The following is a 13,435-nucleotide window of genomic DNA, read 5'->3' as shown; positions in this document are numbered from 1 at the left end:
TTGTTCAATGATTCAGGAACAGTTCAGGAAACTGAAAGGTCTACGGAGGGTCCCCCGTGGAGAGTCGGCCAAGTCACAACAACCACACAATATGGCTACATGCCGTGCTCACCTCATTAAACAAACAGGTCATATTTATAACTTAAACCGACCGCTCACACGACTTTACACACAGGTGATTGGATAAAAGTCTCTGGCCACGCGGGCGTCCGTGTCGCTGATCGGTGAGCGTGCTGCAGGCGCCGGATCAGAGTGTGCCGGTGAGCGGGTGCTGATCTCGCGGTTCCCAGGGTTTGCTCTGCACCTGGCTTCTTGTTCGTGCATAGCCTGTTTTCCTTCTCCCACTGCTTGTTCCCAGGACAATTTAAAGCTGCTCTGCAGCTTCAACCAACAGGCCTGGGTTGCCCAACCCAGACAATGGTAACATATGTCCTCGGTCCTTTAAAAATCCCTCTACAGGTCTACTCCACCTAGATCCCACCTATTGTGAATGGAATGATTAGGTGTCAAAATCAAATGAGTATGTATGTAAAGATGTTGTGTAACCTCTCACGAAAACTGCATAAGATACCTAATTTTTCACTGAAAATTTTGGAACTAGTTTGTCCGGTGCAAACCAGCTAGCTCCCCAGCATTGCATGAAATAAATACTTTTGCTGCTTAAAGACAAAATTCGTCTCTGAGCAGTTACTCTGTGCCGTTTTGGCATCAGGACCTCACAGGGACCCCTCACAGGGAGACCACGCAGGATCCCCTTGCAGGGACACCTCACAGGATCCCCTCGCAGGGACACCTCACAGGATCCCCTCACAGGGACACCTCGCAGGATCCCCTCACAGGGACACCTCGCAGGATCCCCTCACAGGGACACCTCGCAGGATCCCCTCACAGGGACACCTCGCAGGATGCCCTCCCAGAGACAACACACAGGAAGCCCTCGCAGGGTCCCCTCACAGGGATAGCTCACAGGTACCCCTTGCAGGATCGCCTCGGAGGATCCCCTAGCAGGATCCTCTCACAGGATCCCCTTACAGGGACCCCTCACAGGAAGCCCTCGCAGGATCCCCTCGCAGGAACCCCTCACAGGAAGCCCTTGCAGGATCCTCTCGCAGGATCTACTCACAGGAACCCCTCGCAGGAAGCCCTCACAGGATCCCCTCGTAGGATCCCCTCACAGGATCCCTTCGCAAGATCCCCTCACAGGAAGCCCTCGAAGGATCCCCTCGCAGGATCCCTTCGCAAGATCCCCTCGCAGGGACACTTCACAGGAAGCCCTCGCAGGATCCCCTCACAGCAATCCCTCACAGAATCCCCTCGCAGGATCCCCTCGCAGGATCCCCTCGCAGGGGCACCTCAAAGGAAGCCCTCACAGGGACCACTCGTAGGATCGCTCGCAGGATCCCCTAGCAGGATCCCCTCACAGGATCCCTTTGCAAGATTTCCTCGCAGGGACCCCTCACAGGAAGCCCTCGCAGGAACCCCTTGCAGGAATCCCTCACAGAATCCCCTCGCAGGATCCCCCCACAGGGGCACCTCAAAGGAAGCCCTCACAGGGACCACTCGTAGGATCGCTCGCAGGATCCGCTTGCAGGTACCCCTTGCAAGATCCCCTCGCAGGATCCCCCCACGGGGCCAGAACTTCCTCACTCGGAGGCTTCTTCCTGCATAACTTCTGTGGCATACGAGGCACAGACCTTGCAAGGGTTGTGAGGCAAAGACATTTATTGTTACTTAGTTACAGCTTTTATAATTTATACTCTGTACGTGCGCTGCTAAAAGCTTTATTATTTCTGAAGCTCTACTGTCCATGCACCCAGCCCCTGCTCACTACAGGCGACTCTGCTGTTCCCTTATCCTCTAGAGGTGAGATCACGTTCCCCCTTGTTTCTGTCTCATCCAGGTTTATTCTCATACTCCCTCAAAGTTATTTACATCTTTGCTGCAGGATCAGAGCTGCACATCGTCAAAGCAAGGCCACAGCTGCACATTATCACTGTCAAACACCGCACTGTTTTCGTTCCCTACAAAACTGGACAACCGAGATCTTTTCCCCGTCCGTTCCTTCCCCCCCCCCCCCCTGCTTCCCAAGGCTGCCCCCCTCGATTAGAAGCCCCTTCGTTTGTCGCTTCCAATAGCTTTAGAGAGTCAGCTCGGCCTCAGCGTTGTGCCCCGGTCTCTGTAACGCACAGCTACACACTGCAGCAGAGCGTGGTCATCTGGAGTTCAGAGCAGGCGTGTGCCCTGCCCCGGTCCCTTGTGCGTCCCAGCCCCCTGAGCGTGGGTCCCAGGCCAGAGATCCCCTGGGTCCCATCCGCGTTGGGAGCTGACGGCCCCCCAGGACCCCCTGCCCCCAAGAAACCCCCTCCTGGTGGCCTGCCAGCCCTGGGCCCCCTCCAGGCGCCCGTTCCTACGCGTGTCCCTGACCCCGACGGGAGTCCCAGCCCCTCCGCCTCACAGGGACCCCTCACAGGGACACCTCGCAGGATCCCCTCACAGGGACCCCTCACAGGGACACCTCGCAGGATCCCCTCACAGGGACACCTCACAGGGACACCTTGCAGGATCCCCTCACAGCGACACCTCACAGGAACACCTTGCAGGATGCCCTCACAGGATCCCCTCACAGGATCTCCTCAGAGGGACCCTCACAGGGACCCCTCACAGTAAGCCCTCGCAGGGACACCTCACAGGGACCTCGCATCAGTGGCCGCCCCGTGCCCGGCCCAGAGGCCATGGGCAGACCCTGGAACACCGGAGGGTCCCTCTGACCATCAGGAAACGCTGCTCCCTGCGCGCGTGCCCGAGCCCTGGCAGCAGCTGCCCACTTTATGCGATACTGTAAAGTCAGTCACGGAGAAAAGCTAAGACTGGATTTGAAGTTTAGCCCCTCCGCCTCACGCCCGGTCCCGTATCGGCCTGGAGCCCCCCCCCACGTGTCCCCGTACCCTCACAGGGGCGCCCCTTCCCGCGGCTTCACGCCGGCCCCGGTCCTGCTGCAGGGGGCCCCGCGGGTGTCCCCGAACCCGTCGCGGGAGCCCCCCCCCCCCCCCCCGCCGTTGCCATGCAACGTTCTCCCGGCGTTCCAAGCGGCTAAGGCGAGACTCGGCCCGCGCACAGCGGCCGCTGGGATTTGTAGTCCCCCCCGTCACTCTCGCACCCGCCGCGCGTTCCGCCCCGGCAGCAGCCAATGGTGAGGCGGCGGGGGCGGGCCCTGGTATTTCAACCGCAGCGGCGGCAGCTGGGGCTCAGTGCGCGGCTCGCTGAGCGGCCGTTCCCGCCTCGTTCCGGCGTCGGCGGGGTCTTGGCCGCTCTGCCGCTGGGGCTCCGTGGAGGGCCCCCTGGCCGTCGCTGCCGTGTGCCAGCCCCGCACCGAGCACGGCTGCGAGCCACGTTGGCGCTTTGCCGGAGGAAGACCTGAGCCTACAGCCTGCCCGCAGCCGTGTGTCCGGCTGCTGCGGCCCCTTCCCCGCGCCGTCCCCGGCTGACCGCGGCTTCACCTCCCCAGCCGGTAAGAAAAGCTTCGGGGCGAGTCCCGCTCGGTCCGCGTGGCCAGAGCCCTGCGGCGGCTCCGAGCCGGGGTCCTGCCGCGCCGCGTTCTCACGTCTCGCCCGCCCGCGGCCGATCCTCCGTCTCCGGCCGAGCTCAGCGGTGTCCCTTTCCCGGGAGACGGGGGACCCAGCTGGGGTACGGTGGCTCCTGGGGGTCTTCCTTCAGTTCCCGGCTGCTTGCACGCACACACACTCCGCTTTATCCAGCGGTGTGTGATGGCCGTGCCCCCCCGGGGCTGCTCCTGCTGCCCCTGGAGCCGGTTTAGAACTTTCTCCGCTACCTGCAGGGTACGGGCCCCTCGCTGCCGTGCTTGGGGCAGAGCCATCCTGTGGCCTCAACCAGCCTCGGCCTTCCCAGACGCCCCAGGGGTGGCTCCCGAGGGCCCCCGGCGAGGGCCAGGTGTCCCTCCCTCGGCCGCTCCCTGCCGGCGCTGAGCGGCAGCTGGGTCCCTGGGTGCAGGCAGGGCTGTGGCAGCTGCCGCTCTGGACCGAAGGCAGGGGTCCCGCAGCGCCCCGGGCCGGCTGCTGACTGTGGCATCCGCCGGCGGCGGGTTGCGGCGCTGCTCCGGGGGTGAATCCGCAGCCGCTTGGAGGCGGGGGGGGAGTTTCTTGGGAGTCAGCCGTGCTGTGGCTGCAGCCAGGTTAGCAGGAGCCGGGGGGGGGAACGTTGGCAGCGGGGCCCCCAGCACCCTTGCCTGCCGAGCGGCCGGTGCTGCCGCTGCGCTGGGGCCAAGGGCAGGGCTGTGCCAGCCCCGCCAGCCTTCCGTCAGCCGGGGCGCGGGCAGCGAGCGCGGCTGAAGCCGCCGCGGCCCTTTCCCCGCGGCTGCCGGGCGGCGTTCCGCGCTGTGCGCCTTTAAGGAGCGCGGCCGTGGCGCCGTGACGTGGGTGGCACAGGGCCAGGGAGGGCAGCCGCCGCCTGCCAGCCCCGCCGAGGAGAAGCACAACAACGTCTGTGCGTGGCCGCCGGCTGCCAGCGCTCATGGCGGATTCAACCCGGCACGCCCCCGGTAAGGCGCCGACGAAGACTTTATCCCGCTCCCTCGTTTGCTTGCGGCGGGGCAGAGGCTCACCGTCTCCCGGTGCGGAGCCGCAGCGTGCGGCTCCCGCCCCGGTGCGCCGTGACCCCTGCGCTGTGACTCCCCGACTCGCATCGGGGCGCGGGCGACCGAGCGGGGTTCGCCACCGTCCGGGCGCTCGGGCTGTGCCCTCCGGGCGCGGGCCCGGCCCTGCCGGGGGGGCAGCAGCGGGTCGCCCGCCCTGCCTGGGTGAGCCGCTGGGCGCTTCCCGCAGCGCGACCCCCCGCCCGGGCTGGCTGGCGGCCGCGTCCCTCCGGCGGGAGCCGCGGGGCTGCGCAGCGCCGTGTTCGGGACCGAGCGGGCGCTGGCGGGGGGCGGCGAAGGACGATGCCGCCAGGGCCGCCGCGGCTCGTTCCGCAGGGCCGGGGCTGGGAAGCGCCCGCAGCAGCTGCCGCGCTCGGTGCGGGTGCAGCGGGCTCCCCGCCGCTGCCCCTCTGCTGCGGCCTGGATCCGGGCAGCGCCGGCGGCGCTGGCCGAGCGCTCGGGGCGGCTGGTGTCGGCAGCGACGGGCCGGGCTGTGGCGAGGGCAGGAGCGGGCAGCCTCGCTCATCCCAGCCTCTCGCCGGGCACCGGCGCTCCCGCAGACCGGCGCGGGTAGCGCCCAGCGCGGCGCTGCCGGGGGCGCTCGGCAGGATGCGGCCGTCTCTGGCGGGAGCTGGCGTTCAGGGCGCGCGTTTCGCCAGGGAGGTTCGGGAGGGCTTTGGGGGAGAGGCCCCGGCCCGGGCGTGCTGCCCCCCTGGCTGTGGGGCCGAGGGGGCGCTGCGTGCCGAGAGGCCGTGTGCCACGGCTGTGGGGGAGAGGAACTGGTTTTCAGCCAGATTGCAGGGAGGACCTGTCCTGCCGAGGATCCTGCGCTCCCCAGCCGAGCTGACAGAGGCAGTGGGAGCTCCGTGTCCCCCAGAGCCGTTGTGGCTGTCATGTGCTGGGTGTTCCCAGGAAAAGCTGTGGATCCCAGGCAGGCTCCTGGCCCGTCAGGGTGCAGCACGGGGCAAGGAGCTGAGGAGCACCCTCCCCATCTGGGTGATTTTTGGTGGGGGCCCTGCTTGGCCTCTGCCACTGTTCAGGTCTGTTCCCACCAGCTCCCTTGCCGGGAGGACTACCGCAGTGACACTGGGGATGGCCAGCATGGAGGTGGAGGTTGCCAGAGAGTGCCTGGCAGCGATCCCCCATCCTGGGAACAGGGGGGGGGCTCATCCCCACCCCCATTCAGTGCAGCAGTGCCTGGGGGCTCCCCCCACCCCTGGCAGGTGGTTCTCCTTAGCACTGGTGTCAGTGGGAAGGGGAGCTGGCAGTGCTCAGATGGCTTGGCTGCTGCCTCACCGCGCTTGTTTTGGGCCTGGTGGCCTTTGCAGGCTCCTTCCAGCCCCTGTGGCTGTGTCCTGGCCGGGGGCAGAGTGGGCAGCCAGCCTGCCCCCTGAGGGGTCCCAGCAGCCGGGTGGTGGGGGAGGAGGGAGCCCTGGTTCCCACCCTGCTGGCATTTTGGGGGCCAGTGGCCATGCAGCTGGGAGGACAGCTGAGCAGCTTTGGGCAGTACCGCGGTGGGAGCTCAGCCCCTTCCTGGGTGGGCAGGGCCAGCTCCAGGCCCCCAGCAGCCTGGGTTCCCTCCTTTTTTGCTGTGGTGATGTCCAAGTGCCAACTCTGAGTGGGACAGAAACAGTCCATAACCTTGCAGAGGGCAATGCTGTGGGACACTGAGTGCTGAGCACTGTTTGTATCTTCCTGTACGGCTCCTGTGCCAAAAAAAAGCACCAAACCGGCATGGATGACCCTTCTCTAGAGCACAAAAACATGGGAGTTTTTTCCCTGTTTGTGCTGCTGTAGCTGCCAAGTCATAAAAGCAGCAACACCATCCAGATCCCCTCAGCCCAGGACTGAGTGCTGTCCCCTGTAAGCTCTTCTGTAAGAGCAGGGCTGCCTTATGCCTGCCAGGCTCTTGGCAGCATCCCAGCCTTTGTGGCACAAGCTGCTTTTGCTGGAGGAGTGAGGCAGGTGGGATGTGTGCAGCTTTGTGGTGGGAGTGGAGTGCCGGGGCAGGGTTGTAAGGCAGGTTTATGGCTCCCTGGCCTGGAATTTGTTGTTCCTGCGGACCTGGGATTTCAGCTGCTAAACCCTCCCTTCTGGTATTAATGTGAAGATCACAGCCTGCTTTTCACTTGTGCTTTGCAGCACCGTTGTCTGCATCCAGCAGCAGCTCCGAGGAGCACTTGCCTGGTTTCTCTGACTGTATTATGGCTTTGACCCCACCACAGCTGTGCTTGTGCATGGTCCATCCTGCCAGACCCCAAGTGAGCACAGCTTGTGGCTTTGGGGCTTTTCTGCTTTCCAAAGCAGACAGGGCAGCTTGGGGTTTGCTGTGCCTGGCCCCATGGTGGACCAAGGGGACCCTTCCCCGTTAATCTGGAGCCAAGCATGATGCTGAAAGCCTTGCTGATGGGAGCCAAGACAGCTCTGATGCTGTTGTTGCAACTCTGAGATGGCTGTTGGTCCCCCTGCCAAATGATTTGGAGCAGGCTGGCAGGTGTAGGAGTCTTGCCATCAGCATCTAAAGCTGTCTCCACCCTGGGGTTTTCCCCAGACACACATGGAGCCTCCAGGATCCTTCTTCCCTCTCCTGTTCCCTTATATATCCTGGGCAACAAGAGCCATGACTGAAGCAACACCCATGCTGAGCACCAGTGCTGGCAGCCTGGCTCTTCCCTCTCCTGCTGCAAAGGTTTTCTAAGCAGCGGCTCCTCACCAGCTTGGAAGAAGGAAACGCATCCCCCGCTGTGCTGTTGGCGGGGTTCAGGTGTCATAAAAAGATGGTAACTGGTCCTTTCTTGCCACCTTCCGCAGAGGCTCAGATCACCGTGATGCAGCAGCGGATTGATCACTTAGTTCTGCTCAACAAGAGGCAAGCTGCAGACCAGCTGGAGCCAAAGGAAATGGAGGAGCTGAGGGAGAGGAATGAGAGGTAATCCAGGACGTCTGCTCCCTCCTGCTAGGCAGGTCCTTGTCACTCCCATGTCCCCAGGGTCTGTGTTTGTCTCTTTCCCCAGCAGTGCAGTAAATGGGTGAGGGCAAACCTTCCTCTTGTTCTCTGCCGCCTCTGCAGCTGCACCCTGGAGAGGAGATGGCTTTGGCAGCTGCAGAATCACAGAAGGGTTTAGGTTGGAATGGACCTCACAGACCAGCCAGTCCCACCCCCAGCCCAGGCTGCTCCCAGCCCCGTCCAGCCTGGCCTTGAGCCCTGCCAGGGATGGGGCACCCACAGCTGCTCTGGGCAGCCTGGGCCAGCGCCTCGCCGCCCTCACGGGGAAGGGTTTCTTCCTCATGTCCAACCTAAATCTCCCCTCTCTCAGCTTCAAGCCATTCCCCCCTGTCCCACCACTCCCTGCCCTTGCCCAAAGCCCCTCCCCAGCTTTCCTGTCGGCCCCTCCAGGCACTGGGAGCTGCTCTAAGGTCTCCCTGCAGCCTTCTCCTCCCCAGGCTGCACAGCCCCAGCTCTCCCAGCCTGTCCCCACAGCAGAGGGGCTCCAGCCCTCTGACCAGCTCCGTGGCCTCCGACAGGTCCGTGTCCTTCTGATGCTGAGGACCCCCGAGCTGGACGCAGCGCTGTGGGGGGGTCTCAGCAGAGGGGCAGAGCCCCCTCCCTCGCCCTGCTGGCCACACAGGGTGAGGGACGTGCAGGGACATGCTGAGTCTCTCATCCCCCAGCACCCCCAAGTCCTTGGCAGGGCTGCTCTCCATCCTTTCATCCCCCAGCCTGCATTGACATGAGGGCTTGCCCCCCCACCCCAACACCCAGGCACCAAAGCCTGTAGCCCATCCCAGAGCCGCCCTTGCCTGGGGCTGGAGCACCCCTGGGGTGCTGTGCCCTGCAGCTGCTTGGCTGCTGCCCCACGGGGTGAGAGGCAGAGGGGAGGAAGCGGATAAAAGGCTGCACCTCCTGGGACCCCCTGTCCTCTCGCACTGCCCACTCAGCTGCCACGCCATGGGTTCTGAAGGGCTGAGCGGTCCTCGGCACAAGGGCACGTAGGGGGCACAAAGAGCCCCACAGCAGCTCAGGCTTCCTCGGGGTGGCCAGGCGATGGCTGCAGCCCCAGCCAACTGCAAGAGCATTGGAAGTAAGCTCCCCCAAGCCACCCCCTGTCTTTCCCTCCAGTCCCCAGTGAGCCCTGGGCTGTAGGGCACAGCAAACCATATCTCTTTCTGCAGGGGATCCCTGTCCTGCCCCACACCCAGGGGACCCACCACTCACTTTCAAGGTCGGTGGGGTCTTGTCCCTGGAGTGAAGCGAGAGGTCACCCAGGGAGTGGGCACTGGTCCCCAGGTGGAGTTGCCTGTGGCTGTGGCGAGGAGCGAAGTGGAGGCTCTCCAGGGATTCTGCCTTGCGGGGCAGCTGCTTGGATGCCAGTGACTCTTCATTGCCTGGTGGCACCGAGGCCTCCAGCTGTGGGCAGCCAGCCTTCCTGCAGATGGGGCATGACAGCAGCACGGACAGGCTTACCAAGCCCTCGGGGAACAGCAAGAACTGGGGACACTGGGGGTTTTAGCAACGCTGGCAGCAGGACGACCTCTGCTGAGCTGCAGTGTGCTGGTACCTGGTGGCATTAAGTGGCTGTGCTTCACCAACGCCGAGGTCAAGGCTGTCAGTGCTGAGATCAGCAGGGTTCTGGCAGAAAGTCTCCTGGCCCTTCAGCGTGTCTGCTGCCCCCTGGAACTTGCCAAGCTCCTGTAGCTGCTGATTGGCAAGCTCCACCTGGATGGGAAGGAAGGGATGGATCCTCAGAGAGCCAGCAACAAAGGGGAGAAGGAGGAAGGGTGTGGAGTCCTGCTGTGCTGTGCCCACCTGAGCCTCCAGACTGCAGACCTGGCTGGTGAGGTTCTGGCAGCTCAGTTCTGACTCCCTGACCTGCAGGATGCTCTGCTCCAGCTCCTTGGCCAACCTCTCTGACTCCATCCGCAGCTCCGCATTCTCTTTCTGCAGTTGCTCCATGGCCTTCAGCTTCTCTGCCAGATCCTGGTTCTGCTGCTTCTCTGCATCATAGCACATTTTTGCTTTCTCCATCTAGGATGTCAAGGAGAGAAAACCCATCAAGCTTCCTCATGGGGCACGGGGGCAGCAGGGCCATGCCAGCCCCTGCCATACCTGCTCTTTGTAGTGCTTGGCTGCCTGTTCCTTCTGGGTGAGCTGTGCCTGAAGCTCTGCCACCTTCTCCTGCTGGTGGGTGGCCTCTGCCTGCAGTTCCCCTTCCAGCACCTGTGGGCAGGGAAGAAATTGCCTTAGAGGCACCCCACACCCCTGCCTCCCCCAGCTGAAGCCCCTGGAGAGCCACCAACAGCTCGAGGGCTGGCCAAGAGCTCAGCCCTGCAGGATTTTGGTCCCTGTTTACCTTAACTCTCTGCTCCTGGGTTTGGACAGCCTTCTCGTGCTGGGTCAGCTTTTCATTCAGCTCCTCCACCTGAAAGTATGGGTCAGTCAGACCAGCTCCAGGCATAGGACTCCCATCTACAATCTTCCAGTGGAGGAGCATGTCCCTCCCCTCCAGCTCCGGGAGCAGGACACCGGAGGTTTCCTGCCCCGGGGGGCTGTTCAGCCGTACCTTCACGGAGCAAGCTCCCAGTACTTCAGGTACCACACTTGAGGCAGGCAAAGACAGCTGCTCCATGTTAGTCTTTGCAGGGAGGAGGCTTGCACTACCCAAGCGTAAGGACAGTGAGACTCTTCTCAACATACTGTCAACGATGGCAATTCTGTCCGCACCTCCTCTGCCCCCAAAGCTTCTGTCACTGATTGCAGCGACCCTCACAACACGGGACCAAGCATGGGAACAGGACAACTCGGACAATGATTCCATTGACACTGATAAACCTTTTGATCCAGGTCCTATAGATCTGGAAAAGGAGCTAGACCTTTCCCCCACCCTCCTCGTCTCTCCCGATGCATTGATTATATTTTTGGGGAGGGTGAAAGGGGGTCTGAGGGATTGGTGGCAGGAATGCAAGTGGGAAACCCTTAAGTGAGGGGGTTTGGGCCTTGATTGAAAACCTTAATTGGGGAATTGCTGTTAATTCTATTACATATACCTTGTTTTTTACAGTGCTTATGAAAACTAATGACTTGTTTGGTTTCAAAGGTTCTTTTTGTGCAACAGGAAGGGGGAGACACAGGAGCGGGCTGGAAATTAGGATTGTGCGTGGCAATCAGCTGAGGGGAATGTGCTCGAGCTTGTAGGTCACTAACCCTGGGAGGACAAGGAGTGTGAATAGACACAACAATTAACATGATGAGTCATGCTGAGAGAGGATAGGGGAGTGGGGGAGGGATGGCGCCAAGGAGAGGTAACACCTTGCTGTTAATTGCTGGTAGTTAACCACCAATCAGGGATTGCCTAGTATGCAAGGCTTAGCTTCAGGAACCAATCTGTTTAAAATGTACAGCTTCTGAAAGTATAAACTTGTGCTTCTGTACAATAAATTGACATTTGCTTGCATCAAGCTGCGTCCCGTCTCCATCGCAGCATACAAGGAGTCATGTTGTTTCTGCTAGGTATTGAAAAAGCAAATTTAATGCAAGAGCCCGTCTTAGCTTTTGGGGTTTAATTTTGAAGGAAAGCATGATTATCCATGAGTATTTATCAGCTTCACATAAAGGAATACTGAAAAAAACAATTTTTTAAATCAATTACCAAAATGTCCCAGTTTCACGGGATCATCATTGGGGAAGGCATGTCTGACTGCAGGGTTCCCATTCCCTCCATTACATCATTTACTTGTCTTAAATCTTTTAACAAATGCCATTTGCCTGATTTTTTTTTAATCACAAACACAGGGGTATTCCAAGGACTGTAGGAAGGTTCTAGGTGTCCTTGTGCTAATTGTTCTTTAACTAATTGTTGGAGGGCTACACATTTTTCCTCAGGAAGGGGCCACTGTTCCACCCAAACAGGGGTATCTGCCAGCCAAGTCAAAGGCAGGGTAGGTCTTCGTATGCCCTCCATCGCAGTGGCCCTATTAAAAATCCTTCTGGGTACCAATAACAACTTCCCCACTGTCCGCAAACGTCCCGTCCCCACAAATTCATAGGGACATCAAGCACATAGGGATGGATTGTTGCTGTCTGGCCTTCAGGGTTTTGAACTTGTACCATATACTGACCTTGGACACTGTGTCACACCACCCACTCCCACCAATATGGAACCTGCTGAGCAGACAGGCCAAGTGTGAGGCCAGATGTGCACAGATGTAACAGTCGCATCTGCTCCCATGTCAATCATTCTGGGCACCCATGTTGCAGGAGGAGTCCCTTTGGCAAAGGTGATTTTACAGGTTAGAATTGGTTGAGCATTTTGTACGCTCTGAGTCCAGACAATTTGTGGTGTTCCTGTCAAACCGAACCCTTCTTTGCCCCAGACTTTGTCATGGGCGTAATTAAGTTGTGCCTGGAAAGGAATTAATTGTGCGGTCCAGTTACCTTCAGGAATTGACATGGGGGGGTGGGGGTCCACACCATTGCTTGAATCTGACCCATGTAATCGGCATCAATGACTCCTGGTGAGACAAACCACCCTTGTAATGTTGCACTAGAACATCCAAGCAACAGCGCACTCATTTTATTGCCGATGGGTCCCACAGCATTCGGTACTTTATCATCCTCTATTGTGAGCAGCTGCTGTGGTAACGTCTATCCGGCGCTCCCTGAAGTTCGGGCTGTGACTTGGCTGCATAAGCCTGGAATTGTTGTGGAGGATTCATTTGTATCGTCACACGGTTCCTCCCCACGTTCCTCCTCCCGTTTCCCTGCTTTCTGTTGCCACCTACAAGTAACTGTCCTTGAGCATTAAATTTAGATCTACAGTATTTTGTAAAATGCCCTGGTTTCTTACATCGACTGTATACCAAACAGTATATCCATTCATTCTGTTAAAGTGGGATTACAATGCACCATGCCTGCAATCACCTTTCTACAATCCTCATTCACATTGTCCTTAGCTAATTGAAGTAACAATGCTTCCTTGGCTGACCCATTCTGTATTTGCTCGTCCAAGGCGTCTCTCAACCTATCCAGGAATGACACGTATCCCTCATTTGGGCCTTGTTTTATCGTGGTCCATGACGGTTGTGGAGTGCCATGATCCGGAACTTGCAATAAAGCTTGGAGAGCTAATTCTTTTCCCTGCTGCAGGGGATGTAAGTGAGCTTGTAACTGAGGAGACTTAACTGGAGCCTCCCCCATCAATTGTGGAATCCCTGCCCCAAAACGTGGATTGTCCTGGGGGTATTCTAAATTCATCAGTGATTGCTCATTTGCCAAGCGCCTCCAATTTTACTCAAACATTAACATTTGCATAGGGGTCAATATAATTTGCACAACTGAACAGCAATCATGACCAGTAAGCTCTGCTGTGAAAATACTATGTAACAATGATTGAACATAAGGTGGGCCTATTCCATGCTGTATATGAGTTGATGTTAACTCTATCACTCCCCAGTTGAAAGGTTCCCACTCGGGGGGAGCTTTACCATCCTTTCGAAGCACTGGGCAGGCTAACACCCTGCCCCCCATGGCGGTTGCAGCATCGATATCCCCTTCCGCAAGTGCTTGCTCCTGCGTCTTTTTCCAGAACCACAGAAGAATCTGTGTTCCCGGACAGGGTGGTCCAGATGTGGCCAGAGGTGGGTCGCTTTACAGCAGCATTGGTCTCAGACAGAGCATGGGTTAGCGCTTGGGGAAACAATGCTGGAAAAGTCCCATTTCTCTGCCCAGCTTAGTTTGCCCCCACAGTCTCAGCCTGAGCTGCCCAGGGACCCTGCAGAGGCCTCGTGGCT

General features: G+C 59.5%; 1 protein-coding gene across 1 annotated transcript; it reads right to left on the bottom strand.

Moving 5' to 3' along the window:
* Positions 1 to 4,525: 4,525 nt before the first annotated feature.
* Positions 4,526 to 10,275, bottom strand: LOC106112975 (nuclear mitotic apparatus protein 1-like). The gene is made up of 6 exons (XM_055802875.1): positions 10,000 to 10,275; positions 9,756 to 9,866; positions 9,456 to 9,674; positions 9,208 to 9,365; positions 8,858 to 9,075; positions 4,526 to 5,139 (listed from the first exon to the last, which is right to left on the bottom strand). Exons 1-6 carry the CDS (start codon positions 10,273 to 10,275, stop codon positions 4,526 to 4,528), a joined length of 1,596 nt encoding a protein of 531 aa, XP_055658850.1.
* Positions 10,276 to 13,435: the final 3,160 nt, after the last annotated feature.

Source organism: Falco peregrinus, chromosome 4 (assembly GCF_023634155.1).
Source record: "Falco peregrinus isolate bFalPer1 chromosome 4, bFalPer1.pri, whole genome shotgun sequence".
NCBI lineage: Eukaryota > Metazoa > Chordata > Aves > Falconiformes > Falconidae > Falco > Falco peregrinus.
The sequence above is the reverse complement of the archived record's forward strand: the minus strand, read 5'-3'. Positions and strand labels throughout refer to the sequence as shown.